The 18,751-nt window shown below is 28.7% G+C and overlaps 3 protein-coding genes across 7 annotated transcripts in view; 2 read left to right on the top strand and 1 right to left on the bottom strand.

Annotated features, from left to right (window-relative positions):
* LOC136976684 (histone H4) overlaps window positions 1-18,751 on the top strand; it is a 186,223-nt gene that overhangs the window by 49,236 nt on the left and 118,236 nt on the right. The gene's annotated exons all lie outside the window — the stretch shown is intronic.
* Window positions 1,556-5,949, top strand: LOC136976679 (tetraspanin-33-like). Its single transcript, XM_067272042.1, has 7 exons — window positions 1,556-1,755; window positions 3,910-4,116; window positions 4,190-4,363; window positions 4,433-4,570; window positions 4,646-4,693; window positions 4,957-5,076; window positions 5,146-5,949. Exons 1-7 carry the CDS (start codon window positions 1,675-1,677, stop codon window positions 5,212-5,214), a joined length of 837 nt encoding a protein of 278 aa, XP_067128143.1. The 5' UTR covers window positions 1,556-1,674; the 3' UTR covers window positions 5,215-5,949.
* FANCI (Fanconi anemia complementation group I) overlaps window positions 5,950-18,751 on the bottom strand; it is a 46,388-nt gene continuing 33,586 nt past the window's right edge. For 4 of the 5 annotated variants that reach the window (XM_067272018.1, XM_067272023.1, XM_067272021.1 and 1 more), the window contains 16 exons: window positions 17,994-18,095; window positions 13,565-13,732; window positions 13,365-13,486; window positions 13,039-13,233; window positions 12,769-12,948; window positions 12,566-12,699; window positions 12,351-12,418; window positions 12,117-12,276; window positions 11,910-12,037; window positions 10,279-10,438; window positions 10,028-10,188; window positions 9,840-9,956; window positions 6,496-6,555; window positions 6,319-6,414; window positions 6,139-6,246; window positions 5,950-6,066 (listed from right to left, as the gene is read on the bottom strand). In XM_067272018.1, coding sequence (XP_067128119.1) covers window positions 5,950-6,066; window positions 6,139-6,246; window positions 6,319-6,414; window positions 6,496-6,555; window positions 9,840-9,956; window positions 10,028-10,188; window positions 10,279-10,438; window positions 11,910-12,037; window positions 12,117-12,276; window positions 12,351-12,418; window positions 12,566-12,699; window positions 12,769-12,948; window positions 13,039-13,233; window positions 13,365-13,486; window positions 13,565-13,732; window positions 17,994-18,095 — 2,076 coding nt within the window. Of the gene's footprint in view, window positions 6,247-6,318; window positions 6,415-6,495; window positions 6,556-9,839; window positions 9,957-10,027; window positions 10,189-10,278; window positions 10,439-11,909; window positions 12,038-12,116; window positions 12,277-12,350; window positions 12,419-12,565; window positions 12,700-12,768; window positions 12,949-13,038; window positions 13,234-13,364; window positions 13,487-13,564; window positions 13,733-17,993; window positions 18,096-18,751 lie in introns of all 5 variants that reach the window. The other variant, XM_067272022.1, reaches the window with a different exon arrangement.

Genomic DNA, 18,751 nt, shown 5'->3' with positions numbered 1-18,751 from the left:
AAAGAGTTAAAAAAAAAAAAAAGAGGTGGGAGATCCGGTTCCGCTGCTGGAACTGGAAGTATTGAAACTGATTCGAGTGCAGAACAGTTCCATCGGAACCGTTGAGCTAGACTTTTCCTCGGAATTGCTTAGATTGTTAGACTAGACAGTCCCTCTTCGGTTTTATATAGGATATAACAAGTCTCCCTATTTTTTGTTTTGTTTTTTTTTTTTTTGGTCGATTTGCTCCAAATTATTCTTGTTTAACTCAAAATCGAAGAAAAATATAGAATATCACGAGACCCGGACACCTTACCCCTCCCCTGATTTCATCCCCCTTATTAACTCCTAAACTCTGTCCAGACGGCCGGATGGCCGAGCGGTAAAGGTGGCAGCCTACCGCTCTGGGGGACCCGGGATCGAATCCGAACGGGTCGAATAATCCCCAGGAATTTTTCGGGGGGTGGTCCGTTCGGATATGTCGGGCCCCGTCCCTCACCACCCGGTCGCCCCATTGTGGGCCTGGCCGAACCCATAATGGGCCTACTAAAAGAGGCCCTCTTAGTGCCCACAGGGCGGAAAGAGTTAAAAAAAAAAAAAAAAAACTCTGTCCAATCCGCATCAAATTTTTCATACTTATTCTTTGAAACTCTAAGGAAAATACACTTTTACGAAATCCGGACACTTCACTCGATCTCCTCGACACTTCACGATAAACATTGTAAGCAGTGGCGTAGCGTGGGTGTCAGCCGCCCGGGGCGGAGGAAAATTTTGCCGCCCCCTTATTTAGGTATTATTATTATTTATCGTGAAATTTTGCCGCTCCCTTAAAGTGCCGCCCGGGGCGGGCCGCCCCTGCCGCTTCCACTACGCTACGCCATTGATTGTAAGCTAAAATAATCAAATTTATAATATGATTAATATGTTTAGCCATTTTCCTGTTTGAACAAACAATGCCAGACATATCTATCGGTTACTAATGGGCGGTCTACATAGGAACTTTTCTTAAAACTCTTTCCGCCCTCTGGGCACTTAGAGAGCCTCCATTAGCAGGCCCATTATGGGTTCGGTCAGGCCCACAATGAGGTAGCCGGGTGGTGAGGGACGGGGCCCGATATATCCAGACGGACTACCCCGATTCCCGAGGATTTATCGACCCGTTTGGATTCGAACCCGAGTCCCCCAGAGCGGTAGTTCCGAGTCTGGAACAGTTCATTTGGAACAATTCCGACCGGAACTACCCACCTCTATTAAATATGAAACGAACTACGTCATTAGTTTGTTTACTTAGCGCACCAGTTTAATCCGAATAGGATCCCCGGGAATTTTCTTCAGCCTTCAGCGTTCAACCGTTTTATTGTGGATTTGGCTAAGCTCTTGTTTTTTTTTATAAAAAGAAAAAAAACTATTAGCCTCTATCAACGTAAAGAGTATATAAAAATATCCCGATTAAATTTTGAATTCTTATTATTACATTTAACAGTCGACATTAGAGACGTTTAGGTTTATTGTCATCATTAAATTTAATACGTTAACGCCTATAGCCTATTAGAACAGAGCCGTTGCAGGAACAAATACCTACCGCCAGAGGGCTTAGTGGTTGTTTACGAAGCGGATGTAGTTGACAGGAAAAGATTTTATTTTTTAATCTTTATGCCTAATTTTCAGTTTAGATAGTTTATACTTATTTGAATTATGCCAAGAGTGGATCCCGACTTCACTTACATCAACCCCTGCATTAAATACACTTTATTCTTCTTAAACTTATTATTTTGGGTAAGTAACGTTCTTATACATTACACGCCAAACATTCCCTTATAATCCTTTACCTCTTTCGAATTTGAAACGGGAGAATGAAATTTTACCGTATTTTAGTAAACCGTAAGAAACTATGGCACGACACGATTTCCACTTACAAAGCAACGTGCCTTGGGCAAAGAAAATAATAGGACACTTTTCGGTAAATCTTACCTTCAGGTCATTCTATACACTTACAAATTACTCAAAAAACTGTGCCCGTCGACGGTGCTTTATTCAATTATTTTGTTTTAAAATCGTCATTAATTAATTTCTAATACTATATTATTCAATCAATAAGAGTTAATTGGTAAAAGATAAATTACTACGAGATTTATTTGTTCAGTTTTGAAAAATGTCTTTGAAATTAAGTCATTTCGATTCCGTATTGTCTGACGAGTCGACCTCTATTAAATCTTCGGTTTGGCATGATCAACTACCGAAATAGAAGTCTAATCGGTTTCTAGAAACTGTACACCGTTTTCGAAATGTTTCATTTATATAAATCGTAAACTGTTTTAATAAATTTGTAGATCCGAGCGGTTTCGTAAATGCCGGGCATACGCGCGTGCACGAGATACGTTCTATTGTTACCGATCGGAAGCAGTTTCCGGTCTACGTTACGTTCCACCTTGGTAAATAAGAAACGAGGAGCAGTGTGATCTAAACTATAATATAAAAATTGAAATGATCGAATCTGATTTTAAGCTGGATCCTATGTAGCAAAATGGGAATACTTTACTATACAAATACTATACTATACTATACTTATTTAACAAAAGTTATAATAGAAATCGTCCGAAGCAAAACGGTAAATTATAAAATTCCTAAGAGCTTTCTCCCATTTAATATAATACATGATTAATTTTAAATTACACAAAAACTGTTCTATATTATTAAAAATATAACTGATTTAAAACAAGGTTGCTTGTATGATATAATGATAAAGAAAGATAAAGTTTAAAAGTATATTGAAATTTTCTATACTGTGCCGACGTAGTAAAATATATAGTGCAAGCTGGTCAAACTGAACTTTCGTGAGTCTCTTCATCCAACAACTCAAATATGTAATGCATTATATTAATTTCTTGATTTAAGTATTTTGTAAAATTTTCATTCGATCATCAACTAATAAAAAAATTAATCTTTATTTTCAGTTCAAATTCATTTATGTTTTGCAACTTCTTTTGTAAGAAATTTTATGAAAATGTGTAAAAATTTTTACACTTCAAAGATATTTTGAAATACAAAAAGACAAATTTTAATAAATAATTTAAAATTTTTAAAACAAATATTAAGCAAAGATAATTCTTTCAAAAGAAAATAATCTTATATTTGTTTATTCTCCAAAAAAATAAAAATATTGTACAGCAAATATACTATTTAATTTTATGTAAAATTAATATTTATAAAATAACATTTACTGACCAAAAAATTAGAAGTCATAACACAAAGTTCTATGAAATAAACAGAAATAGCACAAATTGCATTAAGGAACATTGACCTATTAATCTGCTACTCTTTGTTTCTGCATCATTTGATAACATTTTAAAAACATTACTAACTAAATTAAAAACATTAATGTTTTTGGTTCAGTAAATAGCTAGTTCAAGTTTCAAAAATGATAATGATTTTGTCCATAAATAGGGATAGAAATGAAGGGTACATTAATGTTTTTCTATAATTTATTTTCTAAAGTCCAATGCATTTCAAAACAAAATTTTTATCTGGATTATATATTAATGCAAAACAATGTTTTGTAATACTCTTAGAATATCTAATGTACTACTTTCCTAATTCTTAAATTTATTATTATGTAATTTTGTTATGAAATGTTACAGGCCTTTGTATTAAATTATTAACCGTAAAGTAATGAAAATTAGTATAATGCCATATACTTTTTATTATATATTTAATATGATGATAAAAGCATATCATTATGAAACAAGTATATTATGTATAGAATAGTGTGATTAAATATTTTAAATGTTTAATTCATATATTATATAAATGTGTTACTTATCAGTAGTATATGTGATGTGGTGATAATTAAATTTGTATTGTTGGGCCCCGATGATCGCAGTTCTCTTGTTAAGAGAAAATGCATAATTATGATTTTCAATGCTTTTACAGGTTATAGGTGGAATTATTTTTGGTATTGGTATCTGGTCTTTTCTAGAAGAATACAAGTATAAAGGAGCACTTCCGGACATTAACAGTGTATTCGACTTTATTTTTCAAATATCCATTGTTTTGATGACTCTGGGTGCAATAGTTTTCATCATTTGTTTTACTGGATGTCTTGGTGCCTTGCGAGAAAATTCTTGTCTACTGCGATTTGTAAGTTTGTTTCCTTTTATAGTAAAAAAAAAATACTCTGGCAATATAGTTTCTTTTATTTTTATTTTTACAGTATTCAGGTTGTCTGTTGATTTTATTTCTTGGAGAAGTTGCCTTAGGAATTTTGGTATTTGTATTTCCAAATAAATTGACAAGCTTAGTCAAAAAAGGAATGTCTAAAGAATTGATTGAGAAATATCGAGACGACGATAATTTACAGAATTTCATTGACACTCTTCAGAAAGAGGTAAGGATCGTTTTTGTTTTGAAACTTTTAAAAACTTTTAATTTTTATTCAAAGGAATGTGTTTTTTAGTTTAAATGCTGTGGAATATCAGATAAGAGTTATAAGGATTGGTCATGGAATATCTATTTCAATTGTTCCGATTCAAATCCGAGTCCTCAGAGATGTGCCGTTCCATATTCCTGTTGTAAAAATCCATATAACATAGAGGTACGTCTGATTATAATACTTATTTTTTAATGCATATATTATCATCCCATATCTTATGTATTTCTATTTAATTAGACTAATTTGATCAACTTTATGTGTGGCTATCAAATGCAAAATGAACATGTAAGTATATAAATGATTTAAAATAAACTAGTAACGGAGTAATCATCATTCTCATACTGCTACATTTAAATTGTTTAAATTTTAGAATCAAGTTGAAATTAAATTGATTTACTTGAATTGTAAATTGGGGAAATTTAAAATTACTCATACAAGTCATTTCTGTTGAAGAGTGTCAATTTGTTCCATTAAGATGATTTAAAAGTGGCAGTATAAATTATATACCTGAGAAAATCGTTTGTTAAATAATTATTAAAAAATTTTAGGCAGTTTCAAAGTTGGAAGATTTCATATTTACTACAGGATGTGTTCAAGCCGTTCAAAATTTTGTATTTGGAAATTCATATGTGATTGGAGGAATTATATTAATTGTTTCTTTGCTACAGGTATTTAATAATCAAATTTATTTTTTGTTTCGCATTTAACGTGTTCATAAAAAAAATTTTATTTTTCAGCTGTTTGCAACATATCTATGCAGAACTTTGCTTGCCCAGATCGAAGCCCAAAAGTCTCTGTGGGTTTAAAGTCCGACATCATTATTGTGCCACTAGTCATCATTCCATTGTTACATGTGTAATCCAGATAAAAAGAGCAATTTATAAATTTTATATAATGTATTTTTATATTTATATTACAATTTATGTTTTAAAATTTTATAATGTTATAAAAAAACATTTATCAAATTTATATACATGTAAAGAATTTATACTGTAAAAATGTAAAAATATCGTACTTATTTTGAAATACCCAAGCTATTAACTTTTAAAGCAGTGCCAATTATTTGCATCCAAGATTACTGAAATTTGAAAACATTTAAGTTTGGTTCGGTATAGCAAGAAAGGCTCAGACACAGTTATTTTTTAAACATACTTAAAAGCGTTAGTAAAGGAATAGGCTAGAGAACGACTTTCTTTGTTATAATATTGAATATTTGCTATCTTACAAAATACAACCAAATATTTTCTTACTAGTCTGGTTTTAAAACCAAAGAACATTTTACACTTTCATAAATTATTTATACAGGTATAAATATTTAATGTTATACAATCAAAATTTTATTCTTCTGTGAACATACTTGAATACATATTAATATTCTTGCTTCCAGAAGTAATTAGAAATAATAGGAACAAGTCTTTTGTAAGAAAAATATATTTAAAGGCACAATATTTTGTATTGAGGGAAACATTTTTTTCCAATCCAACATTTATGACTGTACTCATTTGTAAAGAAATATTACAATAAATGTTTTCAGAATATTATTACTTTTTTGTAGTTTTCCTTCTCTTATTTTTTGACTTTGACGATGCCGATGCCGATGCCGATTCCGAAGAACAATTTTCTCCGGTCTGTTTGTCGGGATCTGTATTTTCTATATCCTGTATATGCAGAAGAAGAACGTATTTGTATTTATAATTTATACTCAAAATATGTTAAATAAAGATAGTTACCTCAGAATTATCGCTCTGCAGTTCATTTTCTAGTGCAGCTTGTACCGTTTCGATATTAATACGAAAATCACGAGAAGTGGCTAATTTAATGTGCTCCATCAAATTAACCTTTTAAAATATTATTACAAATTATTTTTTATCAAAAAAAACCTTTTGAAAACAAATAATTAAGATACATACTTTTGATTTCTTAGACAGTTGGATTAAATGACGTTCATATTGTTCTATAGCAAAGATTAGCTGAGGAATGATTTTTGTCTCTCTCAAAACTTTTGCCTGAAAACATTACATTGTAAAAACATTTAATGATTTATAATTTTATCGATCAATGATTATATAAAAAGGTTAACGGTTTACTTTTTCTGCTACACAGTCCACCTTATTTCTTTTCCGTTTTTTACCTTTGTTATCTGATGCCTGAAAAAGTCAATTATTTTTTAAATGAATAAATTAAGAATAAACAGGAATTTAATAAAGTGTAGTCTAGCATATATACTGTATATGAACACGAACACACAACAAAAATTACCAACGTAAAATAGCTGTAAATGCATAAATAATAATACTTAAATTTTTAAATAATTTTTGCTTTAATAAACACCACACAATCGGTATATATCCATCAAAATTGAGACTTTATTGTTTTCATTTGTAAAACTTTCAATATTTAATTTTAAATTATCCAAAAGATATATTTCATTATATGACTATAAAAAATATTAGATAATCATTGTAAGTGATTTTGATATGTCAATGACAGTTTTAAAAAACTGATATCCTGGATTTGATTTTATTCAATTGGATGTTTCAATCAAAATATTATTATTTGATTTTTTTTAAGAAAGAATTTTATACAAAGAATCGTTCTCGTCATAATTAATATTAAAAGAATTAAGATTTATGGCTTCATCAATTGATTTGCATATTTTTTAATCTAAATTTCATTTTGTTATCATTGTTTCATTCTAAAAATTTATTACATTCTTTTTTTTGGCAAAATGAAACGACTAAAACCTTGATTTAGAAGCATGTTCAATGTCAGATTATTTCCAACTTAAACTTCTGAAAGGACATTTATTGTAACATAAAATTGTTAAATTAATATTTATAACAATGGTTTTCGGCTGTTAGTACTGCTAGATGTGCTCGAGATGAGCAGACATTATTTAATAACAATTTAGGTGCTGCAATAGTGACTTTTTTAAGTATAAAATAAATTATTATTTATGTGAGGGACTTTTTCACAGTATTTTTTCAAACCAATGCACATTGGAAAAAATGTATATGAAATAATAACCAAACCCGTAATGGACTTAAAAAAAGGTCATTATTATTTTGAACAGAGTAATTATTTCATATTAATTGTTGTCTATTAAACCAACATCTACCAAAAATGAAATAATTTTTTCCATCTTGGGAGGATTCCTAACAAAATTAAGAAACAACTTTGTTGATGAATCAATTTGCACTTTTGATTTATAAAAAGCCTTGCTATATATTTCTCAATTATATGTTTATGCAATTATAGATTAAATTTTTTCTGCATTGTACTTCTTCCATTACAAAATACTTAAGTTACACTTTTTCCTCACTTATGCATTATTAATTTTCAAATGAAAACATTTAAAATGATTATTAAAAAAGAGAGTTATTTATTCATTTTAGCTTAGTTGAAACTGACAGAAAATCACCAGCAAATGCATAAAGCAGAATGAATAATATGTAACACGTGATACCATTCTGACAAATTTTCCCATTTACCAAATCACATTGCTAATCCAACATGTTGAAAATTTCACTAAGCGTGGATGTGAAACTCGCTTTCCAGTTTCTCATGCATTTTCACTATTCACTGTAAATCTGAGATAATATTTAGAATCACTCTTCATTCTTTCATGCGACTGAAGTTTTAGCAGGAGAAGGCAACTAATATGTGACAATTCCTTCAAAAAAAAAAATTTGGTTAATTTTTTAAAAATACATGGCTCAATTTCATACTGTTTTTACTTTTCTTTTTATGTGTTGTTCAAATGAATTATAAAATATAGTAAATTGAAACTTCTTTGTTAAGAAGTACATACAAATTCAGTTATATAGCATCAATTTGCGCCAAGCCATACTTTTGTGATGACTGTGTCTATTCTAAACCAGTTCAAAAATAATTTTACTTGTATGTAAAGTAAATGTGATACCCAAATATCTTTTGAGTCTAACATCAAATTTCATTTTTGGAAGATACCTGGAGGCAGGCTGTCCACTTTTAACAATTTCATTTTCCATTTAAATGTGAAAGCAACTTCAGTCATTATATGCACTCAACTTTATAAGGAAGGAAACAACAAAAGGAATGTATATACATGTATATATCTATTATACTGACATCCTTAATCTCATAGCATTGACTGAATATTTTTAAGTACTTGCTTAATTTCTTGGAAGATTTAATTCTTTGCACAACAATGTGGATCCTTTGGCACATGATGAAAGGATAAGCCTCAATTTTTATTGGAGGTTACCTCCAACAAAAACATGTTGTTGTGTAACAGGTACACAACAATTAGATGGCATGTTTATATGACCAATTTTTTTTGTTCAGGCAAACCTCTATCAAAAAGATATATTAGAGCTCCATAAACCAATATGTATAGGTTTAAACAATACTTCACATACAGCTTCACATATAAAATCACTTACAAAGTAATTTTTACACTATTTTAATTTACTATTAAAATTATAGTGTGTACTTTTATAAGTGAAATAATGTATGTATTTATATGCCTAATTTCAGCATACATATAAGTACTGTAGCTGTAATCATGTACATGTTTATCGTACATGATTACAGTAACTTCTACAAATTTTTTTTTAACAGTACAGTGAACTTTACATCTTCTTTATCAAACTACAAAGTTTTAAATGTAAAAAGAATAAAAAAATTTTTTACAACTCAGAATAACTTTCTGATGTTGTGTAGGTACTTGTTTAGAGATCACACATTGCAAAATGTGACAAAACGGCAAAAGAATAGAAGACACTAAACAGAAAGTGAAGCATACCAATAAAAACATCTAGAGACCAAATCCAGATCTGTTTGTTTTTCTTCCTATTATAAAATATATCCAATTTTCTCTTCCAACATAATCACCCTCAACTAGTTATTATATCGGCAATTTTTGCTTATATGAAACATCAATATATTATACAGCTAGCCTTTATTTTTGCTCATTATGGGCAATTCTGACCAATAACATACTGTCAACACGTATGAAGAAGAATAGGCAAAAACATTCTGCTATAAGTAATTGTGACAAATTATTAGAGTCCATAAGACTCGAGCCTGCATCACTTATATCAAAAGGATTATACCATGCAACAAATCAATTCATAGATATAAATGCATATATATTGTAGCAATTTTAAAGCATAAAGCATTGAATGAAAATTATTTATGTATATTTTTTTACTTAAAAATTTTTTTCAATAAGTTTTCTTTGTAATAAAATGTGAAAAAAAAGAAATTCATACATAATATTTATTACCATCAAAAATTTAACTGAATATCAAGAAAATGAGTTAAAAGTTATTTGTTAATATTTAAATGTTTGAAGCAATAATATTAATAAATTATCCATTTTAAAATAATTTTACATTTTTTTAATATAAGAAAAGTTTGTAAAATTCAATTTTAAACAGTTACTTACCTGCAAATACGAAATCATACTATAGACCTGTGGAGTTAAATGTGTGCCAGATAATCTTACCATCTTCTCAAATTTTGAACATATTTCACCAACTTTCTGATTGTATATTGATAAATACTAAAAAATATATTGTATTTATTTAAATTTGTTATTATAAATATAACATTCTAAAGGAAAATATAACTTACATATTTTGTGAAAGAACTCAAACTATTATACATTTTAGTTAAAAATTTCATTACAACCTCTGTACATGTACCTGGTGCTAAAGCAGTTTGTACTAATTCATTACAGGCACTAATTAAATGTCCAAATTGATTACAAATACTTTTCTCTTTATTTTGTCTATCTAAAATAAAAATCATTCAAAATATTAATTTAAAAATATGTTAATTTATCAAAATACAGTAGATTTATATATATATTAGATAAACTGTACCAAGAGAACACTTCACAGCTACTTCTGTTTTTATCGATGCAAGAACCCATTCAATATCATCCAAAATATAATCCAAATGTTGAATAATTATAGGTAAAAGTATCATTGATGTAGTTTCATTAGCAAGAGCAAATTCTTTACTTTGATGAACTTCCACATCCTTAAATTATTCAAAAATTTCAATCAAAATTATTTACGTAAATAAATAATATTAATATAAATTAAATTTACAAAAATAACTGTCAAAATTTCAAACTGTTTTTGTAATTTCTTGTAATATGCTAAAACAAACACACTTTTCAGAAACAAGTTTAAATATAAATGTGTATTGCTTATAATTTGAAGAAAATTTCCTCTATAAATTTACTTTATTTAAAATATACTTTTACTCCAGTTACATAAATAAAATAACATATACAGTTTTCAGAAATTATAAGAAGTAATCATTTTAATTAAAATTTTCTATCAGAAATATTTATATTTTAATATATACATTTTGCCATAAAAACTAGCATATGAAGTAGTTGTCAAATTGCTGTGAAACTTGGATTGCAGATAGGTCTCAAGCAGATATGGAAACAATTTTAGTTATAGCATGATGGCTCGTTGTATAATGCCAGCAGAGAGCATTAAACCAAATCCCCTCGGCCTATAAACAAAGCACACAAAGGCATGTTGTTTGTAGTTTACCTGTTGCAGAGGAATGCTGTATGCCTTTACATCACAAACCAAGACCATATGAACAACTAACCAAACTAAAAATTTTTGTGTTAGTATTTATTTGTACAGGAAGTTTACTCTGCCAATAAGGCCTCATACTCTCTCTTTTGATAAAAAAAATCAATCAGTCTTTCTGTAGTATATTTTGGATGAATGAATTTTGTACATTTTGTTAATGTAACTCTTGTGTTATGAAGTTGTTTTATTTTTATATAGCCAATTTATAATTCAAATTTAATGTACGAGTATTGGGATAATACATTAAAACAATAAATACATTCATGTTTTTCTATTTAGAAGTGTTGTTAGTACTAAGTTTGAATTTTTATTGTATTCTTTCATTAATTTTGTTTTATTTGTGACTGTTCTGTTAGTTTGACCTAAATACTTATAAACTGAATTCCAAGAATTCAATAACATCTCCAATTATGAGTGAAAAGATCTACTACTTATTTTTAAGGAAAAATTAATAGCATCTTTAAAATTTAATTAAATTAAATTTTATTAGTTACATATTTTAAAATTTATATTGAAATTCTAATAATACAGTAGAGCATCGATTATCCGACTTAACTGGGGACTGGGGTTGGTCGGATAATCGAAAAGTATGAAAAAATACATTATTAGTATAGTGTATTAGGCCTGGTTTAAATACTAGCCTCCCTTTCATGAACAACCAGTGCTACCAGCTAAAACATGCAAAAATTTAACAAAAATAATATTAAAGTAGCCAAGACATAACCAAATATTGTAGCCCACATTTTAGCGGACATTTGAATTTGCCGACTAGAACGCGGTTGGTTAACCGATAAGTCGGTTAATCGATGCTTTACTGTAGTTATATTTTTATAAACAAAGATTGTTTTAATTGTATAGAAAACAAAGCTATTCACTCATTATTAAAATTTTACCTCATCAATATCTCCAAGCTTATAATGAATGACATGAGTAACATCTCTCAATAATGTAACATATGCTGCATCCTGACGACCAAGATTAAGATATAATGAGAACAATACTTTTGCTACATTAGTTTCACCTAAAAGTATGATGATAAATTATTTTTGTATAGTCATTGTGACAGATGACTAATTGAAACATTTACTAAAAACACTTACATATTTCCTCGTCTACACAAAGCTTTTTTATCCAGCTCCATATATCAGTTTTACTTTGTTCATTTGGATTTATGTGTTTACATAGCATACTAATGATATTCAAATAATAAATTGTATCTTTTTGATTACTTTCGCTTAAAGAAGATAAATTAATAAAATTCTGAAATAGAAAATTTCCAATAAAAAAATTGTTTTTAATGGTTTGAATAAAACGGTGTTAGTCTTTAATATTACCTTAAATATTTCAATATATTTTATAATTAAACAATGAAGTGTGTTATCTGCTTCACATGAAGAATGTTCTGAAATTATAAATAAATAAATATGTTTTCATTTCTACATATTCATCTCATTTTTAAAAAATTTAATAATATATATTTTTGATAAATATTTAGTAAAATTTTTCAAATAGAATAAATACAAATAAAAACATTTAAAAGTTAATTTACCAAGAAATTGAAGAAAAAATTGTAATTGATGAGGGTAATGATTACAAAACAATGTAAATAATTGCATCAAACAATTTAAACAACTTGATGATAAAGTAGAATTATCATCGGTTTGTATTTGTTGATAGAGTGCTCTGAAATAAAAATCCTCAAATTTTAAAAACATTCCATAAACATTTACACTTAATTTAAGATTTTCTTACTTCCCAATAACAAAAAAACATTTGAACGTATCTTCACTATTTTTACGTATTCCAATACATTTTCCTTTTTCTTGAAATTGAACAATTCGACTGCATGCCAAATTTACAAAATGCTGAGAGAAATCAAGTTCGGTTCCTCTTAATATTACTAACCCATCCTGGTGATCAGAATTATCGTCACTAAAAATTTTTTAAATATAATAAAATTGCTCATATTTTTAAAGTTTGATACTATTCATAGAAAATTTATTTGATTTCTAAAATACTTACCAAAATAAAGCATAAAGAATATCAGAAATAAATTTTAATGTTAATACACTTGTAAGTAATTTATGCATTAAATTATTAGATTTTTTCCCTTTTCCTTTCCCTTCTTTTTTTCCATTACTCTGTTTCTCTTTTATTAATTCCTCTAGTTTTTTATATGCAATATAAAGAGATAAGATACTGTTGCAACTTTCTGTGCTGAAACAAATTTATTCAAACAATTTAATAATCATATGATTATAATAAAATATCTTCAAAACATTTAGTTTTTTAACATCACCTTTCTTTTATTATTCTTAATTTAATTTTTATTTCTGTATAGTTTATACCTGATATTTCCAGTTGAAAATGTATATTCCATTAATGCTTCATGAACCCCTAATAATAAAGATGCAATTAAATGATTTCGTCTTCCAACAGAAGTTGCAGTTGAAAAATCAGAAGAACAATCCTTGAATGGAATGTATAACATTTTTATAATTTTATTAAATTTTAGTGTTTACAAGTAAAAATGTTTTCTCCTATTTACCAAATCAAAATCTTCGAAATCAGTAGAAATTATTCTTTTAGTCAGATGATCTAGAGATGACTTTAAAAAATTAAAACAGGTAGATTGTTCGCAATCATCATCGTCATCATTAGATGTCTTTTGTAATATTGTAGATACACATAACTGGATACAAGTCAATAAATGAGGCTGAAATCATTCAAAAAGTAAAGAATTTTTTATCAAAATAAATACACAGTAAATAAATACTTTTTAAGCCAAAAAACTGAATGAAACAAAACTGCTTGTAAAATATTATTGCATATTTACAAAGTATTTTCATTTAGTTGTTTCATATGATTTAAAGTTTTCATATAATTGATCCAATTCATCTATTTAAATAAAATGCACCCGATTCTGTGTTTATGTGATAATACAATCTAAAATTTGGTGTAAAAAGAAACCACATAAAAAACACTGTATGGGAAAAATGAAAGATTAGTTCCAGATCTTGAAAACCAGTAAAAATCATATAATAAGCCAATTAATGTAATAAGATGCCTTTAAACAAACTATTTCAATTTTAGTTAATAAATCAGAGGACAAACAATTGTAACTTACTTATAAAATTAGTCAAAGTATACCTAGGTAACCCCAATGGTGGTGCTATGGCCGCGCTTCCGACTATTTGTGCTCCTGACTGACCTCCTGGAGGAGAGCTGCCGACAGGCCACCGCATGCTAAACGTCACTAGTTATTGATTCATGGTAGTTATTAAACAAAAGAAAAAAAAGGAAATGTCTACTAAAAATATAGTTAATCTAATCTAACCTAACATAACAGAAGTGCCACCATTTGGGTTACCTAGGTACACTTTAACCATAAAATTTAATAAATTTATATTATTTGATTTCAATTTTCTTTTTTTATACAACTGTTTATATTCAACATGTGAATTTTCATGTTTATATAACACCAAATAACATATAAAAACTATTTTATATTGAAAGAAATGCAATTATACAAACAAACTGCAGAATACAGTTGGAACAAATTGAGTAAATTAGGTGGCAAGCAGCTAAGTACTCAAGTCAATGGCAAAGTCAGTTTCATGACATCATTTATTTGCCACCTGTATGCTTGTTCATTCTTGCTACACACATTCAAATAAACCAAAAAAATAGTCAAATCTTCAAATCTTAAAGTATAACTTGAGTGTATATAGTAACCTTGAATGCAAATTTTAAAAGTATTTTTTTAAAAATCCAGCAATGATTAACTTAACAAAGTTAACTTTCCCGGCAACATTTAAAACTGCATGTATGACACCATCTGTTATATTTTATTATTAAAAACTTTTATTTTTTTAATTATTATGAAATGGCAAAAAGTTTCATTTTGAGGGTAGGAATAGGGTAGGAATCTCCCCATCAACCTTTAACTAACCACCAAAATTTAATAGCATTATACCCAAAATGTCTTATTTGGAATTGGAGTGAGCTATTTCTCGGTCCCATAGTGACTGATATCTGAATATCCTAATAGTGGTGGTGGACAAATGGTTTGATACCTTGCCATTAGCACAACTACAGTAGCACACCACCTCATTTCTTAGATGTGCATCAGTGGCTCTCAGAATAAATTTGTAACCACTGCAGAGGACAACATGGTCCTGTTCTATGGCCACCACAATCCCCAGATTTGAACCCTCTGAATTTTTTCTGTAAGATTACCTAAAAGTATCAGTGCTGTATGATGTTAGTGAACTGGAGAGATGAATATGACAGGTCTGTAAAATCAGGAATGTTATCTGCCATCCATAATGTCATGTTTGACTGTCTACATCTTTGTATTGCCACTGAAGGCAATCATTTTGAACATGTTTAACAAAATAAAGCTTACTTTTTTGTATTAATGTCTAGTGTTATCTTTATCCTTTACAGCAGGGATGTCCAATCTTTTTGTTTCTCTGGGCCACATTGAAAGAAGTCATGGAGTTTTGGGCCACAAGTATCTTGTATATACTCAAGGGCATCGCCAGCCAATGGGCCAGGGGGGGCAAGATGATATAAATTGATAGAGGATATGAATTGTATGTAGGTAAAATAAAAACGATTCATAAATTTTAAGAAGCTTAAGAAGATTATTTTAATTAAAACATAAACATGGCCGTCGATGGTCGTCGTGTTAGCTTATATATACTGGAGGAGGCAGTCGGACTGAAGGTCCAAGTAGCGTAACTGGTAATGTGTCTGCACGAATAGCAGAAGTTGCAGGTTCGAGTCCCGCTTCGGGCCGATTTCTTTTCCTCCAGTTCCAAATTATTAAAATTATTTATTTAATTTAATTATAATTATTAAGTTTAGTAAGAGATGGCGCCTAACGCCAAGCTCTAGTGCCAAATTGTCTTATTAATTATTTATTTATTATAGCCAACTCTAGCCCGATAATTCGGCTCTTGTGGATGTATAGCTTTGTAACGGGTTAGTCATTATTTATTTATAAAACATAATCTTCTTGCGTTTTTCGCGCGGGAATTATAAATCGGGCAATAAATGACTTAGCATTTAAATAATATTTTTCACATGTCTAGGGAGGGGCAACTGCCCCTCTGCCCCCCTCTGGCGACGCCCTTGTATATACTTGTGGTCCAATCCTTAGATATACAAGTATATCTAAGGATTAACATGTCTAAATTATAGTAATAAGTATTAAAACTTTATCAGGAAAAAGGATATTTAAAAAAATTACTTCTACAGACACTTTCAATTTTTACTTAGAAATAGATAAATTCATTTATTATAAAGGAGACAAACAAAAATTTATTTGAAAAACACAAATATTTGGTTTATTTGGGTCTCTAATTAATAAAAAATGGCGAAACACCATTTTAAAGTGCATTTTTATTTGAATTTTTATTTATAAATAATTTGTAACCCAGAAAGTAGCCAATGCGCCAAATGATATTTTTTACGCCAAACTAAAAAAATGGGTAGCCAAATTTGGCGCAAAGTAGCCAAATCTTGCAACGCTGGAAGGAATACTAAATAAAGCTGGAGTTGGAACTCAAAGGATTATAGACCCAAATGCAAGGACAAAAGATAAAGAAGTGAGGAAGGATGGAAAATTAAGGGTCAATATTTGCATAACAGAAGGTCTATTTAACTTTCTCACTACTTTTTATCTTTTGGCCTTTCTCTCGATTCCCCGAATTTGGGTCTATAATCCTTTGAGCCACAACTCCAGCTTTATTTAGTATTCCTTCCTCATTCACACATTTTCAAGTATTTGAAAACATTTCCTTTCCACTCAAAAATAAAATATAAAAGTTTACAGCTTTGTGAAACTTCTTTTTGAGTTTATGCCATTTAAATGAATAAATAAAAATAAAATTAAAAAATTTGTCGGTTTTGTTTAAGCGTTCATTGGGCCGCTTTAGAACTTGCCTTGGGCCGCATGCGGCCCGCGGGCCGCGGATTGGACACCCCTGCTTTACAGTAAGATTATTTGTATGTTATGCTAAATTGTCTTAAATTGATGATCCCCTTTGATTATTTTAGTGCAGGAATAAGCATGCATAATATGTATACACTCTTGCAATACTGTAAGGATCTCTTTTGCCACAGATAGATGTTTAAGTGGACACTATATATAATATTATAAAAGGTACAGTAAAATAATAAACACTTACAAATGAAAACATTTTCATATTATATTAAATTGTAAGTTTTAAAGTTTATTTTACAATCTCTTATTTTCAATACAAGATAGTCTTCCTCACTTGTTCACTGTCTCTCAAACATTGAAATAAGCTAGATTTTGATGGTATTAATGTAAGATTTTCTAAATTTCTGTTCAATAAAACTGTAGTGCAATGAGTGGTAAGATCTTTTTTTGATCAACTTTGATGAGTGGTAAACTAATTTTCTAATCTGCTGTGCAGGTGTTATGGCTTTGGCACTATTTTCAATGTACAGTACATATCAAATGATCCCAATCTGGTGACTTTTTGTTACAAACATAATCTTTATACCATTGTTGTACCCAAGATTAATAGTGAGATGAGAAGAATATTCATATCAGTTAAGTTCTCTTTGAAATGCTCACAGAGTTTCTGTTACAAACTGTTAAAATAAGTAGCTCCATTGTATAAATGCACTCTCTTAATTCCCAGTATTTCATGACTAACTGATAAAAAAAAAAAAAAAAATTGGCAAGGTACAGATAACAAATCTCCATCCCTAAAGTTCTATAATCCACATAAAAAACATTGTATGTATTATGAGAAAAACATTATTGAAGAACAATTTGTTATTTTTGTCAGACTCTATATATTATATATTAATTATATTTTAAAGTAATTTAAAATTTAATTAATATAAAAATACTTAACATTTTTATATTAAATTTTTATTATTATTTATTTAAGTAAATTGAAATTTTTATGTAATATAATTTAAAATTTACTTACTAAAGGTTCAATTATAGTTATTTCTTCATATTTCAAATCTATACAGCTTTCTAATTTAAGAGGTGGACTAATTTCTTTATCTTTCTCATAATATTTTTCAAACTGAAATTATATTATTTTTATTAGAATAAAATATATCCTATCAGATAAAATAAAACTAAAATTATTATATAATAAATGCAATAAATCTAACAACAGTTTATATTTTATTCATTTATTAAAATCTTATATATATAGAAAAATAGTATAAAAACAAAAATCAATTAATGATATAAAAGCCATCATCTGTGTGTGGGTGTGTGTGCATGTGTGAATTCCTGCAATTTTTGTCCAATCCAGATGAAATTTGGTTATATTTATCTTATATTCTAACAGAAGGTATAGGCTACTTATTTTGCAAAAATATTAGCTATAGAATAAACGTTTTATCATTTTCTGGATTGGTGATCACACTTAAATTGCAGTGATGTCAGTGACCTCGCTTAGTTCGTGCTTGATGACAGAATTTCCCTTAAGTTGCATTTTTAAATATTTTGGCAAATGGCATATTTTAAAGTTACTTCATTAAATTTAAAATTTAAACTTGAAAAAAAGATAGCCACATCCTGTCACTTCTATAACAAATTTTTAAAAAATCTTTCAATAGGAACCATGTGATGTTTTATTATACAATCGAAAGTAATGAGCTAACGAACCCATTATTTAGAAAGCATTATCACTCATCTAACTAATGTACATACAATTCATCTTTGTTTTAT

The sequence above is a fragment of the Centruroides vittatus genome, unplaced genomic scaffold (genome assembly GCF_030686945.1).
Source record: "Centruroides vittatus isolate TY-2023 unplaced genomic scaffold, ASM3068694v2 contig_417, whole genome shotgun sequence".
Taxonomy (NCBI): domain Eukaryota; kingdom Metazoa; phylum Arthropoda; class Arachnida; order Scorpiones; family Buthidae; genus Centruroides; species Centruroides vittatus.
Note: the sequence above shows the minus strand (reverse complement) of the source record. Positions and strands in the feature narration are given on the sequence as shown.

Coding starts and splice junctions, on each gene's coding strand:
- LOC136976679 (XM_067272042.1), top strand. CDS start 1,675: ATGCCAAGAGTGGATCCCGACTTCACTTACATCAACCCCTGCATTAAA. Junction 4,117..4,189: donor ATTCTTGTCTACTGCGATTT/GTAAGTTTGTTT, acceptor TTATTTTTACAG/TATTCAGGTTGTCTGTTGAT. Junction 4,364..4,432: donor TTGACACTCTTCAGAAAGAG/GTAAGGATCGTT, acceptor TGTGTTTTTTAG/TTTAAATGCTGTGGAATATC.